Source organism: Protopterus annectens, chromosome 12.part0 (genome assembly GCF_019279795.1).
Source record: "Protopterus annectens isolate FY-2018-M chromosome 12.part0, PAN1.0, whole genome shotgun sequence".
NCBI classification, from domain to species: Eukaryota; Metazoa; Chordata; order Ceratodontiformes; family Protopteridae; genus Protopterus; species Protopterus annectens.
This window is the reverse complement of record NC_056746.1, coordinates 102,943,667-102,966,598: the sequence shown is the minus strand read 5'-3', so window position 1 is coordinate 102,966,598 and position 22,932 is coordinate 102,943,667. Positions and strand designations below refer to the sequence as shown.

The 22,932-nt window shown below is 43.2% G+C and overlaps 1 protein-coding gene across 1 annotated transcript in view; it reads right to left on the bottom strand.

Annotated features, from left to right (window-relative positions):
* LOC122816138 (kinesin-like protein KIF19) overlaps nucleotides 1–22,932 on the bottom strand; it is a 937,234-nt gene that overhangs the window by 150,415 nt on the left and 763,887 nt on the right. The window contains exon 12 of the mRNA XM_044088894.1: nucleotides 16,715–16,889. Within this exon, the coding sequence (XP_043944829.1) occupies nucleotides 16,715–16,889 (175 nt within the window). The remainder of the gene's footprint in view (nucleotides 1–16,714; nucleotides 16,890–22,932) is intronic.

Below are 22,932 nucleotides of genomic sequence, written 5' to 3'. Positions count from 1 at the left end.
AGCGAGCACATCCAATGGTCTTTCCCTAAAAAGGGAAGAATTGACTGTAGTGTGACCATCCAGAATTTTGTCTGACCAACTTGTTTAATCTTCTAAGATTCAAAATGGGCCTCCAGTCCCCTGTTTTCTTTTGAACTAAAAAGAACCTTGAGTAAGTTCTGGATCCTCTTTGGTCTGCTGGAACTGGCTGGATGACTCTTTTTCCAGCAACCTTTGAATCTCTGAGGCTGCTTGTTCCCTGTGACTGGGTGGAACATCCGGGATTTTTCTTATTGGGGGGGTGGCAAAGGGAATTGAGTATCCTCTGGCTAGGATGCTTTGTACCCAGCTGTCTTTTGTTATTTTTAGCCAGGTGTCTGGGTACAAAGAGAAGCATCCCCGATTGCCTCCAGAGATGGACAGGCAGGCCTTCTCTCAGGAGTGCTGATAGGGCTTGGCAAAGTACTGGTCTCTGTTGCCCTGGTTCTGTGGACCCCCTCTGCCGCGTGGCCGGCGTCTTCCATTGTTACCCCCTCCTCTGCCTCTAGAGGGCTTTTCACCACGAGTGTCCTGGAAAGCTCCTTGAGTTTTATGGAACCACATCTTCACTCTCTTCTGATCTTTGGGGTAAGGTCTGGTAGGGGTGGAAAAGCGGACTCCAATGGCAGACAGAGTCTTTCCATCCTCTTGACTCCTGGTAAGGGTTTCCTTCACTTTTGGCCCGAAAAGGGATGAGCCATCAAAAGGGGTGTTAATAAAGGATGACTTAAAGGGCTCCACAAAGGAACACAAGCGCATCCAGGAATGTCTCATAAGAGCAACTCTTGTACCCACTGCCCTACTCGTTCCAACAGCTGCATAGGAGACCAGGTGCATGGAAGAGTTTACAAGAGAATTTAGGGTAGTGAGCTGGGAAGTTACCTTCTCTGAGACCCCTGCAGCTACTGAACCCTGTGGAGTATCTCCTAGTTCTTTCTGGAGATCCCTTTGCAACCCTGTAAAATGTGTTAGATAGTTCAGTGATAGGAGAGCAAAAGTCGATGAACTAAACATGTGCTTGCCATATCTGTCCATGAGCCTAGAATCCTTGTTAGGAGGATGGACAGACATAGAAGTTTCTGACGGTTCCTTCTTGGTGGCTGTCACCACCACCACAATAGCATCAACAGGCACTCCTTTGGTCAGGAAGGTCTTTTCCTGGGGGAAAGTTATAAATTTATTAGGCCTCCTAGGGACAGGCTCCATAGTATTGGGGGACTCCCATGCCCTTTGAGTGATTTGCTCAATCAACTCATCAAAGGGTGGAGACACCCAAGAGGTGGAGGGTTGAGACCCAAAAGCCTTCAGAAGCACTGACTCATCATCAGTAGGGTTAAGGGACTTCCAGCCACCCCTCTGCTTAAGAATTTCCAGGATATCTGCGAAGGAGATATCCTCCGAGGGGGACTGTGGGGATCCTTCTGACTCATCTAAGTCAGTGTCCAAAGTGACAGATTCCTGAGGGGAGTCCAGATGCTTCTTCCTGCAAAGTTTCTTCCTGGGAACTTTTTCAGTGGGAGTTTCTGGAGATGTCTCAGAAGAGCAGGGCTTGCCCAATGGGACTTCCTGAGGCTCAGGGTCTCTATGCTTTAGATGGATGTGTGATGAAGAGGTAGACACCTGTGCTCTGGGGAAAGGAGTTACTGGTTCTGATGGTGTGGTTGTCGGTGCGGACAACACCCTCCTCATAGCATCAAAGGCACCTCATTCCCAACGCAAAGAAACCCCTGGATCCGAAGATATGGAAGATTCCCTCAGCACCAGAACAGGGGGCTCTGAGCCCGAGGTTAGAGCCAAGCTCACCCAAGCCGAGGCCCCAAGAGACAAAGTCAGAACTGAAAAAATCAGTCTGACTATTCTCCCCGAACGCGACAGGTGATTGTCGGCTCCTAGACCCCTCAGTCAGCACCGAAGATGACAGGGTTGTCGGGGCTGACAAGCCTGAAGTAGGCATCAGGCCCGAAGGCTCCACAATCATCAACTCTGAGCACTCTGGCTCCAAAACTTCAAGACGGATCGGAGGAGGAACAGAAGATGGTGGGGAGAATGTTGTTGATTCCAAAGTCCCAGGGATCGGCCCCAATAAAAATTTGGCAAGTGCTGGTGTCTGTAGAAGCCTCTGCACCACACGATCCACATCCTTATCTGAGAGTCTTGAGGACCGGGAAGAGGCTATGGAAGAGGCCACTGACTTAAGGATTGGAGACTTTAAAGTAGGAGATACTGGCTCCAATATCGGGAACAGGCTCCTACAAACAGTTACAACCTCCAGTTCCGAAAACTGTGGAGCCGAGGTAGAAGTCTCAATCGGTTTTGAGGTCGATGAACCCTTTTTTGGCTCAGACCCAGAAGAAGACTTAGAAGACAAGACCTTTGAAGATTTATCTGTCTTGTCCGGTGATTTGTCCTTAACCAATGATTCCTGAAAGGAAGACTTCAGTAATCCCCTGGCTATCAGCTTTCTCTTACGTTCATGAAGAACACGAGAGCTGAATGAATGATAGATGGCACAGTTCTCCTGTAGGTGAACTTCACCTAAACAATAAACACATTCTATGTGACCACCTGTTATTGACATGTTTTGTCCACATTTAGGACATTTTTTAAATCCTGACTTAGCCTTTTCTTGCTGAGACATGGCAGAACTATCAAATATCTAACTATGATTGAAGTATAAAACACAGCACGTAATAAACACTATAAACTCTTGAAAAATGTACTATTTAAAGAAGGAAACACACAGAATTATCTCTCTCTCTTCTAGAATATATGCAAACGCACAATAAGAATATGGAACTGCTGGCCCTAAAACTTGGGCCCAGGTTCAACTAGCCTCAAATCTAGCAGGCATAACATCACTATGGATTGGGAGAAAGAAATATCCAGACAACCCTCTAATTTAAGCAGGTTGTTACTCTAAGGAAGATAGATATAAAAAGAAAAATGGAAAAACGGCCTAGAAAAAACATGGCCACCAACAAGAAGTAAAACACACACACACACACACACACACACACACACACACACACACACACACACACACACACACACACACACTACTTATTTCTAATTATCTATGTTCATAGAATAAAGAAAACAATCATCTACAAAATTTAACAATCCAAGGTAAACCATCACTTTTAAAAGAAATATTAAAGAAATATCAAAGTTTTACTGGCCAGAGCTGTCGAAGCACTTCCGATCTGTTGCAGTGGCAAACGGAATCTGAGGGAAGAGCAAGGTGCATCATGGGATAGGGAGCGGGCCTCAAGCTAGTTCAAGACCTCGAGCTTTTGCAATTGGTCGGGTCGGAGCCGAGGATCGGCTCCAACCCCATCAGTAAGAATGTATGGCGAGAGAGAACAACTTCACATCATCTGTTTCACCCTTGCATGTTTATGTACCACATTATTGTAGTGCTGTCTGTAAACACCAGAAGAGGGGTCTATATTACATAAATGAAGTTTCAAAACTGCGAATACCATATGATCAAAGTTCTGAAACTTCGAAACTATATAAAAAAAAAAATTACCTCTTTTTTCCTGGATGAGAAAATTTTTGTGATGAGGTGTGTCACGTAGAAGGATTTCCTGACTACTGTGGCGATGTGATTATCAAAGGAGTGACTACTGTCCACCTGTGTCCCAAGGTCTCATCACACTTTGGGTGTTAAGTAGACTATCGCCTATGTGGTAGTTCATGGGTACAAAGTTTTTACCAAAAGGGATGACAATGCACTTTTTGGCATTGAGCTTGAGGCCATGGCTTTGATACCAGGCATCTGTCTCAGTGAGGTGATTTTGTAGGATGTCCACATCGTTACGAGTTTTGATTATGGCTCCGAGTTTGCAGTCATCTGCAAACTTTGTTATCCAAAGACCTTCTGTGTTAGCCTGTACTTCAGAGGAGTAGATACCAAACAGGAGAGGACCTAGGACTGAACCCTGTGGTACTCCACTTCTCACTGGTCCGAAGTTGGATTTAGAGTCTGCTACTTTCATAGTGTGGGTTCTGTCAGTGAGCCAGTTGGCAACCCAACTTGTGACATAGGGTTTTATACCTAGTTTAGTGAGTTTGTCTATAATTCCAGAGTGGGGGATGGTGTTGAAAGCCTTGGCGAGATCTAGATAGGCTGTGTGTACCACCTTACCCTCATCTACGGCTTTGGTGACCGCTTCAAAGAAGTCTATCAGGTTTAGGAGACATGATCTGCCTTTTACAAACCCGAACTGGTATGGTCTAGAGTTTGGAGATTACCAATGTCATTGTTTATAAGTTCCATGATGATACGCTCCATAGCCTTGCAGACCAGGCTCGTCAGGCTAATGGGGCGGTAGTTCCTGGGGTCCGTGGTGGCTCCCTCTTTGTGGAGTAGGATAACTGTTGCTGTGTGCCATTCGTTGGGCACAGAGCCTGAGGTGAGGTATGATTGAACATTGTACTTAGGTGGGGTGCCAGTTCATTCTGTAGTTCACGTAGAACCCAGCCTGGGATGTTGTCAGGTCTCATGGATCTTCTGGTATAGAGATGGGCCCTTTAGGGGATGAGAGAGGGGTAAAGTTAGCACTGAACCTATCTACCAGGATGTTGGCAATATCAGTTGGTTCTATATATTTAGTGCCATTGTGCTGTAACTCAGAGCAGATCTGAGTGTTGCCTTTGAGATTCTTGACATAGTTATAGAATGCTTTGTGGTTGTCTTTAAAATCAGTGACTATTTTGTTTTCGTAACTAGCTTTGGAGGATTTTATGAGGGATCTCAGCTTCTTACTGAGGCTGACCATGGAGTTCCTCTAATCATGGGATTTTACTCTTTTTTACAACAGTTTCTTTCTTCTGTTGTAGAGTTTGTTTATAGCAGGGGATCACCAGATTGGCTTCCTTTTTTTGGAGGATAGCATCTTGGTTCTGTTAGGAATTGCACGATCCACGCACTTGTGTAAGTGCTTATAAAGTGCAATTGTATAGGACTCAGTAGTCGTATCTCTATTGTCCGTCAGCATGGGTGTCATGAAGTTTGCCACTTGTCTTAAGAAGCGTGAAGTTGGCTTTGGAGAATTTTTTTTACGGTGGTTTCACTGATGGGGGGGTGGGGGTGGGATGTGGATGTCTAGGGTGATTTGCTTGTGGTTGGATCTGACCAATGAAGAATTGACCTCTGGTGTGGAACACCGGTTGCCCATGTTGGTAATGACCAGGTCTAGGATATTGCTGCCCCTGGTGAGGGTGTGGATAAGCACTGGAATTTATGAATTCCAGAAAACATTGAGCACAAGAATTGGTACATGAGTACCATGGATAAACATAATGCTGTAGTAATATAGACCAAACAGAAGACTCAAATACTTAAAGGCAAAATGAAGCACAACGAACATATAAAAATGAACCAAGTCGTAGTCTATTCAGGCAAGCACTTTCACCACACTGATGTGGCTTCTTCAGACCATAGTAACAAACATTCACTCTATGTTGCATTTATACAACAATTTGAATTAAAACATCCAATGAAAACTTCTGCCCTCCCCCTTGCCCTAATGACATTATCATAAAAACTTTTCTTTAAAGATACAGCATCTCCTTTCTATACAGTCACTTAAAACAAACATGAACACTCCATTACGACATAAAATGCAGCTTTTACTGTCAACCAAACTCATCTAGATAACCCCCTAGCTTTGAGTATTGGTTTAATGGACACTACTTCATAAGCCCAGCTCTCTTATCTGCCCTGAGCCTCAATATCCATCTAAGTTCAGCCCCTTCTGCCTTATTCTCCACATTACCCAACCCTCACTGTTTCCTTTATAACCTCAATCACTCTAAATTTAAAGTTATGTTCAGATCTAGTGTTAAGAACATATTTAGCTACAGCGTTATTTCTATTGCCATTCCTCATGCTATATAAATGTGCTCTTATTCATTCCCTCAAGGTGGTTCGTTTTCCCTACATAAAATCTTTGGCAACACAAATATCTGGCCATATAAACTATGTGTTTAGTGTTACAATCAGACCTCACATTAAATGTATACTTGCTTACCTGTATCAGGGTGTATGAATTCACAATAATCCATATCAATGTGTTCACAATACCTACATTTCCCACACGGATATGTTCCATTGCTTCCCTTGTTATTACATTTTTGCTTATCCGGATAACATTCTCTTCATAGATTGACAATTCTTATAGCAATAGCTAGGACTTATTCCTACCAATTTTCCTATCTTCTCATAGGTAGGTACTAGGCTATCAGCCCTGGGGCCTATATAAGCCTAGCCAAAAAGGTACCCTGGCTTTCGCCACCCAAGAAAATTATTTTCCTGTGCCCCTGTCGAGCAGAGCCACAGAAGTGATCCCTGGGGTGAATTTCCTATTTCCCATCCAATCGTCAAGATTTTTCTTGAAGAGTGCCAATGAGGAGCTCTGTTTGACATAGATAGGTAGTCTGTTCCAGAATATGGGAAGTCTCTGGGACAGGAATCTATCCCTCCGGCATGTTCTGTTTATTGTGGTGACAAGGTTTAGGTCCCTAGAGCGTGTAGCTCGGAGGATTTGGGATTTCTTTAAGTGGAGCATGTCCAACAGCTCTGGGTTTGACATAGCTTTGTATGTTAGGCAGAGATCACCTCTGAATAGGTGATATGTGATGGAATAAAGCTGGAGTTTTTTGAGACGGTCTGTGTACGGCATCTTTTTGAGGCCAGTAATCCTCTTTGTGAGGTATTTCTGTGGCCTTTCCAGTTGTTGTAGATGTCTTGTGAGGTACATACCAAAAGGGGCGTTGTACTCTATAATGGGTCTAATGAGTGATGAGTAGAGGGGAACAATGACCTCTTTTTTTCTGGATGAGAAACCTTTTGTGATGAGGTGAGCCACGTAGAAGGATTTCCTGACCACTGTGGCGATGTGATCATCAAAGGAGAGACTACTGTCCACCTGTGTCCCAAGGTCTCTTATCACACTTTCAGCATTAAGTAAACTACCACTTATGTGGTAGTTCATAGGTACAGAGTTTTTACCAAAGGGGATGACAATACACTTTTTGGCATTGAGCTTCAGGCCATGGCTTTGACACCAGGCATCTGTCTCAGTGAGGCCCTTTTGTAGTATGTCCACATCATTAGGAGTTTCGATTATGGCTCCTAGTTTGCAGTCATCTGCAAACTTTGTTAGCCAAAGACCTTCTGTGTTAGCCTGTACTTCAGAAAAGTAGATACCAAACAGGAGAGGACCCAGGACTGAACCCTGTGGTACTCTACTTCTCACTGGTCTGAAGTCAGATTTGGAGTCTGCTACTTTCACAGTGTGGGTTCTGTCTGTGAGCCAGTTGGCAACCCATCTTGTGACATAGGGATTTATACCTAGTTTAGTGAGCTTATCTATAATTCCAGAGTGGGGGATGGTGTCGAAAGCCTTGGCGAGATCTAGATAAGCTGTGTGAACCAGCTTACCCTCATCTATGGCTTTGGTGACTGCTTCAAAGAAGTCAATCAGGTTTAGGAGACATGATCTGCTTTTTACAAACCCGAACTGGGTAGGGTCCAGTGTTTGGAGATTACCAATGTCTTTGTTTATGAGTTCCATGATGATACGTTCCATGGCCTTGCAGACCAGGCTCATCAGTCTAATAGGGCAGTAGTTCCCAGGGTCCATCGTGGCTCCCCCTTTGTGGAGTGGGATAACCATCGCGGTGCGCCATTCAGTGGGCACAAAGCCTGAGGTGAGGCTATGATTGAACATGGTACTTAGGCAGGGTGTCAGCTCATTCTGTAGTTCATGTAGAATGCAGCCTGGGATATTGTCAGGTCCCATGGATGCTGTGTTCTTGGCTTTGGAGAGTGATTGTTTTACCTGTGCAGCCGTGATTACAGGAACTTTGCATTCTTCTTGTATAGAGATGGGCCCTCTAGGGGGTGAGAGAGGGGTAAAGTTAGCACTGAACCTATCTGCCAGGATGTTGGCAATATCAGTTGGTTCTGTATATTTAGTGCTGTTGTGCTGTAACTCAGAGCAGATCTGAATGTTGCCACTTGAGATTCTTGACATAGCTATAGAATGCTTTGTGGTTGTCGTTAGAGTCAGTGGCAATTTTGTTTTCGTAACTAGCTTTGGAGGATTTTATGAGGGATCTCAGCTTCTTACTGAGGTTAACCAGGGAGTTCCTTCAGTCATGGGATTTTACTCTTTTTTGCAACAGTTTCTTTCTTCTGTTGTAGAGTTTATTTATGGCAGAGGACCACCAGATTGGCTTCCTTTTTTGGGGGGATAGCAACTTGGTTCTATTAGGGATAGCATGATCCACGCACTCATGTAAGTGCTTATAAAGTGCATTTGTGTAGGATTCAGCAGTCGTACCTCTATTGTCCGTCAGCATGGGTGTCATGAAGTTTTCCACTTCTGTCTTAAGAAGTGTGAAGTTGGCTTTGGAGAAGTTTTTTACGGTGGTTTCCCTAACTGGGGGTGGGGGCGGGATGTGGATGTCTAGGGTGATTTGCTTGTGGTTAGATCTGACCAACAAGGAATTGACCTCTGGTGTGAAACACCAGATGTCCATGTTGGTAATGACCAGGTCTAGGATATTGCTGCCCCTGGTGTGTGTGTGAATAAGTTGATCCAAGGCGTTGGAATTTATGAATTCTAGAAAACGTTGAGCAAAATAGTTGGTACATGAGTAGTTTTCCCAGTTTATGGTGGGGTAATTGAAATTGCCCATTACTAGGGTGTTGGGTTGTACCCTAATACTTTCCAGTGTATCAAGAAATGAGGAGTGGGAATCCTGAGGCATGGTGGGGGGTCTGTAGCAAGCTACAATTTGGATTGCAGTCTTGCCCAGAGTTAGTTGCACTTGGATAATCTCGGATGCATTATGCTGTGCAACTAGCCTGGAAATGTGGATATCCTTAATGAATATGGACACAACTCCACCTTTAGTGCTTCATTCCGGGTTAGGTGGCTGAAAGGTATGCTATGAATTATAGCCTGGTAACGCAGGGGTGCTCTTTGGAGCTTTGAACCAGGTCTCTGTCACTTCACATATGTCGATGTTCTCCATTTTAAGGAGTGCCTCGAGTGAGTGCATTTTGAGGTTTAGACTTCCAGCATTGAGTAGCATTACCCTCAGATTTTGCTTGCTTGTACCTGTTACGGTGGTGAATTTGCCATTTGAACCTTGCCTAAAAAAGCACTACAGGGGTGGCAAGAGCCTTAGCCATTATCCAGAATCCCAAGGGCAACAGGTGCAGGCCATCTCTGGCAAAGTATCGTGGTCTGTCGATCATGTCATCCCAGGCAGACAAATACTGGATCCCCTTAGAATGACACTAGAAGCTTAGCCAATTGTTGAAGTCAACCATTTTGTCCTTGTACTGTGGTATCATTCTGGGTGATGGCACGATGCTACTCAGGGCTAGTGTCATACCTGAGTGGGTTACAAGATCGGAGAGCTCCTCCATGTCTCTTTTCATGTAGTCCAGGGAGGTTCATTTCAGGTCATTCACACTAACATGGACAATGACAGTGTCATATTTGTACTTGTTGTGGAGTGACCTGAGTATATGCGTTATGTGGCAGATCCTGGTACCTGACAGGCAGCTGACAGTAACTTTCTCCTTGTTTAGCCTGGTGAGTGAAACATCAGTGTGCCTGACTATAGAGTCACCTATGACTAGACTGTTGGGTACGTTATGCCTTATGGACTGTGGTTGCGTGGCACACTGAGTTTGTGTGATATGTGTCTTTTGGGTTGTGTTGGGGGGTGGAGTTTGCTTCCATTTCTGCTTTGGAGGTCCCTGATGCTTGAGCAGGTTTTTATTGAGAGCCTCCGCGAATGTAGATGTGTGTTTTGTGTTTCTATGTGTGTGTTTTGGTGGTGTAGGTTTTGAGGGACTATGTGATGAGTGTGGTGTGGTGCAAGTGTTTACCTTCTCCTCTTGACTGTCTAGTCCAGTCTTGGGTGAAGAGAGCTTTGCTTCTCATCTTTTAGTAAAATCGGCAAATTTTTCTCAATGAACCTACCTTACGCTATTAATATTACTTATATAGTACATCATGTACCTAACTCCACCATAGCCTTCATTATTGTCAATAACTGCTTCTCCATTTATCTCCTTCATTTGTTGTCTCTTAAAATATGGCTTTGCCCTTCCTCCCCTTAATCCTTCCACTTGCGCTAGCAGCCCCTTAGTCTCATTCTCCTTATACCCTCTTTCTCCAAGATTATTTTTCAGCTCTTCCATCCCCCTCCTATAACCTTCCTCTTTATGTTGTAACGGTGACATTCTCATTCCTTGGCCTTTAACCACATTCCTAAACACCCTCCTGGGGTGCATGCTATTCCTGTGTAGGATATTATCTCTCTGGCATTCATTTCTATACAAGCTCATAGTAATGGTCAAATCCAACTATTTAGTAACCATGACATCCAAAAACTCTCTTGATATTTCAGAGAACTTCAAAGTGAACTTAAGGAAATCTGATGTAGTATGTAGAAACTCCACAAATGCTCCTAACTGTTCTACTGCACCTTCCCAAATGAGAAACACGTTGTCCACAAACTGACAATAGAATTTGACGTGTCTAATATATGTCTCATTGGGAAAAACTTTTTCAATCTCCCATTGTGCTACCACTTAATTGGCATAACTATTAGCAAAACTTGTTCTGATGGCTACACCGTGTTTCTGCAAGTAATATTGACCATTAAACATGAAAGCATTGTTATTAGGTTCATAGGTTCATAGGTTCATACTAGGCTATCTGCCCGAGGGCATTTATAAGCCTAGCCCATAGTTTTGTGGCTTACGCCACCCCTTTAGTTTGGAGAAACTATGCCCATTATTTTGCTGTGCCTCTGTCGAGCAGTGACACTGAGGTAACCCCTGGGGTGTATCTGCGATCTCCCATCCATTGGTCAAGATTCCTCTTGAACAAGGCCAGCAAGGTGCTCTGCCTTACATAAACCGGGATTTTGTTCCACAGCATAGGGAGTCTTTGGGTGATGAATCTATCCCTCCAGCACGTCCTATTAATAACCGTGTTGAGGTTTAAGTCTCCGGGCCTTGTGGCTCTGAGGGATCTAGATTTTTGAGATGAAGCATGTTCATCAAATCTGGGTTTGACATGGCCTTGTATGTCAGGCATAGGTCACCTCTGAGCAAGCGGTAAGCAACTGAATATAACTGGAGTTCTTTCAGTCGGGCAGCATAAGACAGATTTTGAGACCCTTTATCCTTTTGGTGAGGAACTTTTGTGGCCTCTCCAGCTGCTGCAAGTGTCGGGTCAGATACATTCCAAATGGGGCATTGTACTCGATCATTGGTCTGATGAGTGATGAGTATAGGGAGACTATGACTTCCCTTGATCTAGATGTGAATCCCTTCATGATAAGGTGGGCAATGTAGAAGGTCTTCCTAACTACTTTAGCAATATGAGTGTCGAATGAAAGGCTACTGTCAACCTGGGTTCCCAGGTCCCTAATAACTTCTTCTGTGTTCAGGGGATTGCCACCTATATGGTAGCTAGGGGTAACCTTATTTTTCCCGAAGGGTATGACTATGCATTTCTTGGCATTTAACTTTAGGCCATGGCTCTGGCACCAGTTATCCGTTTCTGTGAGACCTTTCTGAAGGATATCTGTGCTTGATGTGTTTTCAACTACGGCGCCCAGTTTGCAGTCATCTGCAAACTTTGTCAGCCATAACCCTCCTGTGTTTGCTTGTACTTCAGAAAAGTAGATGCCAAACAAGAGTGAGCCCAGGACTGAGCCCTGTGGGACACCACTTGTGACAGGCTTTGAGTCTGACATGGCGCCAGCAACTCTGACCCTGTGGGTTCTGTCACTCAGCCAGTTTGCAACCCATCTTGTAATGTATGGGTTTACATTTAAGTTGATGAGTTTTTCAATGATACCCGAGTGAGGTATTGTATCAAAAGCCTTCGCCAGGTCTAGGTAGGCTGTATGGACTGCCTTTCCTCATCAATGGCCTTGGTGACTGTTTCAAAAAGTCAACCAAGTTTAAAAGGCATGATCTGCCTTTGACAAAGCCAAACTGGGTTGGATCCAAAGTCTGCAAGTTCCTATGTCTTTATTTATGAGATCCATTATGATCCTCTCCATGACTTTGCAGATAAGGCTTGTCAAGCTAATGGGACGGTAATTTCCAGGGTCGGTGGAGGCACCGCCTTTGTGGAGTGGGACCACAGTCGCCAGCGCCACTCCCTGGGTACATATCCGGAGGTGAGACTAAGATTAAACAGCTGTCCTAACTGTGGGTTTAATTCCTCATTGAGTTCATGGAGCACACAGCCGGGGACACCATCAGGTCCCATGGATGCTGTGTTCTTTGCCTTGGAGAGAGCAGTTCTCACCTGGGCGTTAGAGATGTTTGGGGCGTTACTATCATTTGGTATAGATATCTCTCCTTTGGGGGAGGAGAGAAGTTTGCACTGAACCTGTCAGCCAGTATGTTGGCAATGTCTGTAGGATCAGTAATCTTCACATCATTTTGAACTAATTCTGAACATATCTGGGAGTTTCCTCCTAGGTTTCTGACATAGCTAAAGAATGCCTTATGGTTGTCTTTAGAGTCCTTAGCTATTTTTTTCTCAAAATTAGCTTTGGATGATTTTATGAGAGCTCTTAGCTTTTTACTTATAGTGATCAGCGGTGTCTTACCTTTTAAGGATTTTTCTCTATCTTGTAGTAGCTTTCTCCTTTTGTTGTAGAGTTTGTTTATGGCTGGGGTCCACCAGACTGGACGCTTGCCTTTGGTACAAAGAGTCTTTGTTTTGCTTGGGATTGCCTGATCCATGCAGCCCTGCAGGTGCTGGTAGAAGGCATTTGTAAGTGATTCAGCGGTTTGAGTAATGTTAACCGCCGGCTCAGGGGCCTTAAAGGAGACCACACTAGTCTTTAGAAGTGTGAAGTCGGCTGTCGAGAAGTTCTTTACTGTGGTCTTTTTCATTTCGGTGGGGCGGGATGAGGACCTCCAGCGAGATTAGTTTGTGATCAGATCTCACCAGTGAGGGGTATACTTCCGGCGTTGAACATTGTGCTCCCATGTTCGTGATGATGAGATCAAGTATGTTTTCTCCTCTTGTGGGGATGGTGACTAGTTGTTCCATGGCATTTGAGTTTATGAATTCCAGGAACTTTTGGGCTAGAGTGTTTGGGCTTGAGTAGTGTTCCCAGTCTATATTAGGGTAGTTGAAGTCACCTAGTATGATGGTGTTCGGAGATACATTTATCCCCTCCAGTGTTTTCAGGAAGGCCATATGAGATTCCTGAGTTTGCGAGGGTGGCCTGTAACATGCTACAAATTGCAGAGCAATCTTGCCTATGGTTAATTGCACCTGGATGGTTTCCGATGCATCGTGCGATGCCACCAATCTTGAGGTGTGGGTGTCCTTGATGAATATGGATACCCTTCCTCCTTTCTTGGTATTGTCTGGGTTTTGGGGCCGGAACGCATGATATGAGGTAAAACCTGATAGTGCTGGGGTGCTCTCAGGAGCCTTGAACCAGGTTTCTGTCACAGCACAGACATCGATGTTCTCCATACTGAGAAGGGCCTCGAGTGCGTGCATCTTGAGGTTGAGACTTCTGGCATTGAGCAGCATTACCCTTAGTTTTTTTTCTTTGTTTTGTTCTAGGGTGGTAGGTTTAGAATTTGAGCCTTGCCTAAAAAAGGCACTATGGGGGTGGCAAGAGCCTTTGCCAAAATCTGGAATCCCAGGGGTGACAAGTGCAAGCCGTCCCTTGCAAAGCAGCGTGGCTTGTCCAGCATGTCATCCCAGGCAGACAGACATTGGATCCCCTTTGAATGACACCAGAGTTTAAGCCAATTGTTAAAGCTGATCATCTTATCTCTGTATTGTGGCATCATTCTTGGTGAAGGTAGGATACTGCTCAAGGTCAGGGTCATACCTGCTTGGGCTACATAATCAGAGAGCTCCTCTATGTCTCTTTTCATGTAGTCCAAGGAGGTACGCCTCAGGTCGTTAACACCAGCGTGGACAATGATTGAGTCATACTTGTACCTGCTGTTGAGAGACCTGAGTGCATGCGTTATGTGGCGGATTCTAGCACCGACAGGCAGCTTACTGTGACCTTCTCCTTACTCAGTCTGGTGAGCGGGACGTCAGTGTGTCTGACTATGGAGTCACCAATGACTAGTGTGTCTGGCATTGTGTTTGGCCTTAAGGGCTGTGACTGCTTGACACTCTGACTGTGTGGTCTATGTGTTGCAGGTGTTGTGTTCTGAGGTGGTAGTTGTTTGGGTGTCTGCTTTGGTGGCCTCTGCTGTTTTGGTAGATTTTTGATCAGAGCCTCCGAGTATGTCTTTGTGTGTTTATGTGTATGATTTGAGGTTGTGATGGTATTATGTGAGACTGGGTCTATAGTGTGTGTGGTTACCTTCTCCTCCTGTCTGGTCATGCCAGTCCTATGTTGAGAGAGCTCAGCCTCCAGTTTGGCCGTATAGTTGCATCTCTCGCATGTATTTGTGTTTTGTGGGAGGAGGAGAGGGTTGTCTGTGTACATGAGGCAATTGTAACATTGCCTCAATATTCCCAGGTTCACCAGCTGAGCAGGAGAGGACATTAGCAACTGATCCTCAACATGCTAGAAGGAATAGACAGAAAAACTTAAGAAAAGGTTCTGGGGATGTGGGTGACCGAGAAATGGGGTTTGCTTTTTGGGGTACTTTCTATAACAAGAGTGCTGTATCGAGGTGATAAGTACTGTAGGAGCAAGTGCTTCGCTATACAGATAGAGAATAGTCTACTTGGGAGTCAAGTAGAGATAATTTATAGTTGTAGGATACACTAAATAGAACAGTAGTATACTTTGAGGAAGGTAGTTTTAAGGGAAAATTTGAAGAGTGGACTTTAGGTAGCCCTAATAGTTTAAATCTGATTAACCGGCGCTGCCCTAGTGTGCAACGGTAGCAGCTCCGCTCTAAATCACGCTAACGTGTGCTTTATAGCAAATGGCTGGAAAAAACAGGAAATGACCCAAAATGGCAGATGAATTACTAGTTGCTGCTTCTAACCACTCCTCTGAGGACAAACAAGCAGCTCAGTACTCCCCACTCCCACTGGTGAGTAAAGAAACTACCTCTGGCCACACAAGAAAATGGAGGAACACAGAAACCAAATACAAAGCCCAGGGATCAGCAAAATCTGATCACTGGAACAACTAGCTAGGAAAGTTTAGGAAAGGAGAAATATTTTTTTGTTTTTTTTGCAAACAGACAGAAAAAATGCAGTAAATGCTTTGTTTTCGACTAAATTGCTATCAAAGGCTGGTACACTTGAGTGTATTAGCCTGTTTGTTACTCAATACTAGATTCATAAAGCTACATATTAATTCTATTTTCCTACCATCATACCCACTATGACTCATTAGATGTCTCCTTATGTAGTCTATCCCCTGTTCATTCGGTACTACAATGAACAGGGAGACTACGTCTAATTTCACTAATAATGTGGAATCACTCATCAAACCCAAGCTTGTATAAGTATACAAATCTTGAAGAAAATGTTTAGTGTCTTTTAATATATCTGATTTATCCAACACAGGCCTAACCTGATTTTCTATAAAAATGGAAAAAGGTTTGGTTACCCACCCTCTACCTGCTACAATAGGTCTAAAGGGTGGGGTAACCAAACTCTTATGAATGTTAGGAGAAGCTTGATGTTTGTTATTATGGTCTGAAGAAGCCACATCAGTGTGGTGAAAGCGCTTGCCTGAATAAACTATGACTTGGTTAATTTTTATATGCTTGTTGTGCTTCGTTTTGCCTTTAAATATTTGAGTAAGGTATTTTGCTTATTTGTTAACAATGATGTCTAGGTTAATAATAAATAATCTCTAGAAAAAAATCTTTCTTTTTACTTCATTCAGCTCAACTCAGCTTTTATAACAGTGCATTAACATATGCACTTTTCAAATTAGATGGAATTTAGACATGCACATATTAAACAAGAACTGTGAAAACAGCTATAGTATATTTTATATTAAGTCCAATATACAGACAAAATAAAGACTGTTAAAATCCTGATTTAAATAATAACCTAAAAGTATGGAGATAATTTATTTTTATTTATTTATTTTATTTTATTTTACATTTGTTGACCGGGCTAGTCTAACTGGAATAAAATCCATTTTCAGTAGAGGCCCGGGGAGAAAAGCTCATACTAATGAGATTAATTAGCAAATGAAACATAAAATCAAATCAAAGTTAAAAAATAAAACATAAAAAATGCAATATCTCAAAATCACAGCAATCATATCATGGACAGATATCAAATCTTTTGCCAAGGTTTTCCCGATTACTGAAATAATGTGTTTGTTTCTGGAAATGACTACATCAACTTACCCAAATCATGAAAATATTTTGAACATTAATAACAACCCAGTATCTTGATTCTGACTTTAGATCAGCTGTACTCAGCTACTAAGCATTATATCTCTACCAAACTTCCATCTGTAATGTTAGAATACATCTGAACAACAGTCATTTATGAGGGAATGTTAACTATAAGAGCAAGTAGTTTAAAGAGAGAGAGAGACCACACAGTCAAATCAAGTTTGCATTTCATGCTTGGATATCTGATTGGATCAGTTATAGTACCAATGGAACACAGTACGGTAGCGTTAAAGTCCTTTAATTCTGCCTTCTACTGCCTTTACTTACTCTGCAATTGTCAAAAGATGCCTTGAGGTATCAATGTGTAGTTCCATGTTAGTGTTTCCCAGCTCCATCAAACTCCGTCTAATCTCCATCTGCTCCTTAAACGCACTAATCAGCTGTTCTTTTAGCCTTCCCATTTCTTGTCGACTGTACTCAGCTGAATGCTGTTGAACTTCACCTACCAAAACATGATGGACTGGTTGACAAACTTTAATAGAGGACACATTTTCAATAAAATAAACAAAAATGTAGATTCCATTTTTAAACAACTTTATTAAATGATCATTTAATACATAGATAAAAACTAGGGATAAACTATATCCCTAAATGTGAGCAACTACCTTTTCATTCCTTATGCCTCCTTACTCACCCTTCTTCACTCACTTCCTTACTTCTATCAAATTCTCTTCCCTGACTTTCTCTCTAAATATACCATAAGCCTGTTTTTTCTTCACTTCATATTGCAATTCATGTTTGTATTAGACTAACTTAACTTTAATTTCTCTACAAACTGTCTATAACTTCTCTAAATATTAAATGATTGTCATATAACTTATATCGAACTACAGCAGCAGGGCCACCCAGCAGTGTAAACTCCAGCTCGAGATGATTGTCACTGTTGAGGTGACAACCCGACCCCGTGTGCAACATAGAAAAAAGGGGTTGAGGATATATGAATTCTTAACCAATTTTTTATATTTAATTTGTTATAATTATTTAAAATGCAAGTTTTTTTTGTTTTGTTTTTGAAGATTGTGAAATTACTGTCCTTAAAACATTTTGTAATAATTTGAAGCTTTTCTCCCCGTTCCTACACTGAAAATGGGCTTCTACCCTGTCAGACTTTCCCAGTAATCAAATGTCAATAAATAAATATATTAACAGAAAAGAAAACAAACCATTTTAACATTTTTTCTTTTAAATACAATATGCATCACATAGATTTTCTTTGCTACTATTGTGGAAATAAACTGCAAGAACTTGGCTAGGGCCCTGGGGACATTAGCCTAGTAACTTTCTATGATCCTATGATCATCAGTCCAGGTCTTGATCAGAATATTGACATTTCAAAATGTCGAAGCACATTTATTCAACATGAAAATGTCGAATGCTGACTTTGTCAAACGGCCAAAACACTGATTTCTTTCCAAGGGAAAGAAACCAGAAGGCCAACAAACAACACAACACAAAAACTAACATATTTAAGTGGGGGGCTTTACCCCTACTCCTCCCTTAACTAAATATTCTAACTCTGAGACCACACTAAAGTCGGGGAAAGGGCACGTACAACAGAACAGCCAATTGATTTTTTCCCCTTAGAAAGAAATCGATGTTTTGCCGTTCGACAAAGTCAGCGTTTGACATTTTCGTGTTGAATAAATATGCTTCGACATTTTGAACTGTTGATATACTGATATAGACCCCATCAGTCCAACATTACAAAAAATTGTTGAATTCCTACCTTCCCATAAACCTCACTCCTTCTCCTGAACATTATTATGCATATATTGTTCCTACATTTTCTACTTACTTCTATGTAATTTGTTCCTTTCCTTTTCTAAAGATCCCTCTCCCAGTTCTTTTATCTCTTTTGTAATATTCAATACCTTATATACAGTTGGCATAGATTGTGATTTCCATGTTCTAGTAATTGTTTTATTAGCAGCCAACACAATTAAACTTAATAAGACCTTACTATGTCTAGACAATTCAGATCCTGTACCCCAGCTCAAATTATTTCCTTACTTACAGCCATTTGCTCAGTCAATATTTCTGATAGATTATTCTGTAGAGAAATTTTTCTCCATCACACCCCCAACATCCACTATCTACCTGAGGAAAAATTCTTTGAAGGCTGCTTGGGGAATAAAAATACCAATGCAAACACTTCCAAGCAAAGATCCTAAACCTTCTGGACTTCGTTGCATATTGGGAGCCATACATATGTCCAAAAAAAGAAGTTATGCACCTACCATAACGTTCCATGTTAGTTGTCTTCATCTCGCCTTCCTTCTTACTGTTTGGGTTCAGAGCCGATCCTTGGCTCCAACTCGGCCATCTTCTATAGCTCGAGAGCTGTTTACTGGCTCAAAGCTACCCCTTATCCCAGCATACCCAGCGTCAGCTACCCAGATCTCATTTGTGATAGCGCACACTAGACATAAGTAGAGAAACCAGTTCCTAAAAACTGGTTGTCCAATACACCTAAACAAGGAAGAGTTATAAATTACCTGGTATGTGAAGAAATAAAAGATGCTCAGCCAGTGAAAACAAAAGGGAACTCCTCACAATCCTCTAGGAAGGGGGAAGGAGGGAGGGATGCAAGAAGGAAGGCGAGATGAAGACAACTAACATGGAACGTTATGGTAGGTACATAAATTCTTTATGTTAAGTTGTCCATCTCGCTTTTGTTCTTGCTGTTTGGGACAGCGTCCCTAGGACCTAAAATCTTGGGTGGCTCATTGGAACAAACTCTTCAGAACAGTAGAACCAAAGGAAGCTCTGCTCCAGGAGACCATATCTACCTTGTAATGAGAGATAAAAGTGTGAGGGTTTGCTCAAGTAGCAACTGCACAGATTGAGTCTATGGGCAACCTAGACTGAAAAGCTACAGAGGTGGCTAATGCTCTAGTGGAATGACCTTTTGGTTTAGCTGGCAGCTCTTTATTTCGTAACTGATAAATAAAGGCAATAGTATCAGATAACCATCCAGATAAGGTCACTTTGGAAACTGGAAGGTCTTGTTTGTTGAAAGCATAAGAAATAAATAACTGGTCTGACTTTCTTAGCTCCTTAGTTCTATGGAGGTAAAAACGCAATTGTCTGTGCAGATCCAATTGGTGTAGCTTGTATTCTGCCTTGTTGCTGTGATTAGGAAAGAAAACTGGGAGATCTACAGATTGATTTAAATTATTCTCTGAGCAGACTTTAGGAATAAAGGATGGATTGGTCCTCAGAGAAACTCTGTCCTTGTGAAACACCAGGTAAGGAGGACGAACACATAGTGCTTGAAGTTCTGAGACATGTCTAGCTGAAGTGATAGCAACCAGAAAAAGTGTCTTCCAAGAAATAAATTTTAAAGAACATGATACTGCTGGTTCAAAGGGAGGCAAAATTAAGGAAGCTAAAACTAAATTGAGATCCCAAGGAGGAGGAGGATCTCTAACTGGGGGTCTAAGAAGAGATGTTCCTTTCATAAAAGCCTTGCAGAGCTTATGAGACATTATGCTAGAATTAAACATACCGATATGAAAATTAGAAATGGCAGCTAGTTGTACTCTAATGGTAGCGGAAGCCGCACCAGACTGAAAAAGCTGTGCTAGAAATTCAAGAATTTCATGGACTGGGGCTGAGAAAGGATCCAAATTTCTAGATTCTGCCCAGTAAGAAAACCGTTTCCATTTACTAGCATATGTTTTCCTAGTAGTAGACTTATGTGAGGAAACAACAATATCATGGACTGCTGGGGAGATATTGGAAAGCCTGGCTAAGGCTGGAAGTGCAGTAACCAAGTTGAGAGCTGGAGAGTATGAAAGGATTGGTGCAACCCGCCTGATTGGTGAATCAGAAGATCTGGAACTGGGTCCAGAATCCACGTTTGATCCAGAAGGTGGAAGTGTAGGAACGGGAATCATATCTGTCGAGGCCAATATGGGGCAATGAGGATAATTTTGCAACCTAACAATTTTGCTTTCTGTATGAGTCTTGGAATTAGGGGAAAAGGGGGAAAAGCATAAAGGAGTCCCTGAGGCCAATAGTGGACTAGAGCATCTCTTGGTATATGACCTAGAAGAGGAAGGAGGGAGAAGTAGCTGCTGCATTTGTTGTTGAGAGAAGTGGCAAATAGGTCGCAGCAAGGCTGTCCCCATTTGCAGAAGATAAGATCCGCAACTTCCTGATTCAGAGACCACTCATGAGGCATGAGGATAGTTCTGCTGAGCCTGTCCGCTATGACATTGGATTTCCCAGGGATGTGCATTGCTATCAGAAAACGTTGGGAGGAAATCGCCCATTGCCACAGTCTGAGTGCTTCTCGACACAACTGTTTGTTGATGGACCACACCACTGACGTTGTCCATTTGGATTGCAATGGTCCCAGAAGGAAGAGAGTCTTGAAAGGCTTGCAATGCTAGGAGAACCACTCTCATTTCTAGGATATTGATATGCAGATGGTATTCATGAGGTTGCCAAATGCCTTGGACTGTCCTGCCTAGATAATGCCCCCCACACCCTATCAGGGAGGCGTCCATGGTCACTGTGGCTACCGGAGGGGGTTGTATGAAAGGTCTGCCCTGAATTACTAGTGGGGAGACCATCCACCAAGAAAGGTGCCTTTTGCATGTTTCTGTGATCAGGATCATGTGAGACATGGGTAGTTCCTGGAAAGACCACTGCGTGAAAAGAAGCCACTGAAGGATTCTCATGCGGAAACACGCTAATGGGACAAGAAGAATGGCAGCTGCCATGGAGCCCAGAGCTTGGAGGACATGTCCGACTTGAACCCTTTTGCTCTGCATTAGAATTAACACTTGTTGACGAATAGTGGAAACTCTTTCCTGTGGTAATCTTGCAAACATTTCTTTTGTGTTTAATTCTGCTCCTATGTATGTGATAGACTGACAGGGCAACAAGGCAGATTTTTCGAAATTTACTGTAATGTCTAGTTGAGTGCATGATGTGATTGTATAATCCCGTGCCTCTAAGAGTTGACACCTGGTGGTAGCAGTCAGGAGCCAGTCGTCTAGATATGGAAACACCTGGAATCCTTGACGTCTCAGGTGAGCCATGACTACTGCCATACACTTGGTGAACACCCTGGGGGCTGAGGTGAGACCAAAGGGCAGAGCTCTGAACTGGTAATGACTGGCCCCTACCCAGAAGCGAAGAAATCTCCTGGAGCATCTGTCCATCTTGATATGGTAGTACGCGTCCTGAATATCTGTCAAGCACATCCAATTATCCTGGCCCAGAAAGGGGAAAATGGACTGTAGTGTCACCATCCGGAACTTTTCTTTTTGTACAGATTTGTTCAATCTGCTGAGATCCAGTATTGGTCTCCAGTCCCCTGTCTTTTTTGGTACTAAAAAGAATCTTGAGTAAGTTCTGGATTCTAGTTGGTCTGCGGGGACTTCTTGAATGGCACTTTTTTCTAGCAGTCTTGAAACTTCTGTGACTGCTTGATCCCTTAGATTGGGTGGGACATCTGGGATGGGCTTTTTTGATTCTATAGGGGATTGATGGAAGGGAATTTTGTAACCTCCGGATATGATGGATAGTACCCATCTATCTCTTGTTATATTTTGTCAGGCTTTTGGGTACAGCGAAAGTCTTCCCCCGACTACCTCCAGAGGTGAGCAGTCAGGCAACCCTTCAGGGATGCTGGAAGGGTTTGGCAGAGAAGGTTTCTCTGTCACCCTGGTTTTGCAGTCCCCCTCTGCCACGAGGGCAGCATCTGTTATTGTTGTTTCCCCCTCTGCCCCTGGGGGAAAAATCACCACGTGTGTCAGGCAAGGGTCTCTGAGATTTTTGGAACCACATCTTTCCGCTCTTCTGACCCTTGGGATAAGGTCTGGAAGGAGTGGAAAAATGGACTCCCATGGCAGAGAGAGTCTTCCCTTCCTGCTCACACCTGGTCAATGTGTCTTTCACCTGAAGCCCAAAGAGGAAGGAGCCATCAAAGGGAGTATTGGTGAAGGACACTCGAAAGGGTTCCGCAAACTGACACAGCCACATCCAAGCATGTCTCCTGAGAGCTACACCTGTCCCTCCAGCTCTGCTTGCTCCATTGGCTGCATAGGAAATCAGCCTCATGGAGGAGTTGACTATGGAGTCGCAAGCTGAGAAGCTACTTTGGCTGGTGGTCCCTCAGCTGTAGGATCTTGAGGGTATCGCCAAGCTCTTTCAGGAGATCCCTTTGAAGACATGTAAAATGGCATAGATAGTTCAGGGACCTCATTGAAAAGGTCGCTGAAGCAAACATTCGCTTTTCATATCTGTCCATCGTCCGAGACTCTTGGTTCGGAGGATGAACAGATGAAGAGATTTCTGCTAACTCTTTCTTGGTGGCTGCTGCTACCACCATGGCATCAACAGGCACACCTTTGGAGAGGAATTGCTTGTCCTGGGGGGCTGTAATAAATTTGCTTGGTCTCCTCAGAGTGGGTTCCACAGAATCTGGAGCTGACCAAGCCTTTCGAGCCACTACAGACATGAGTGGATCA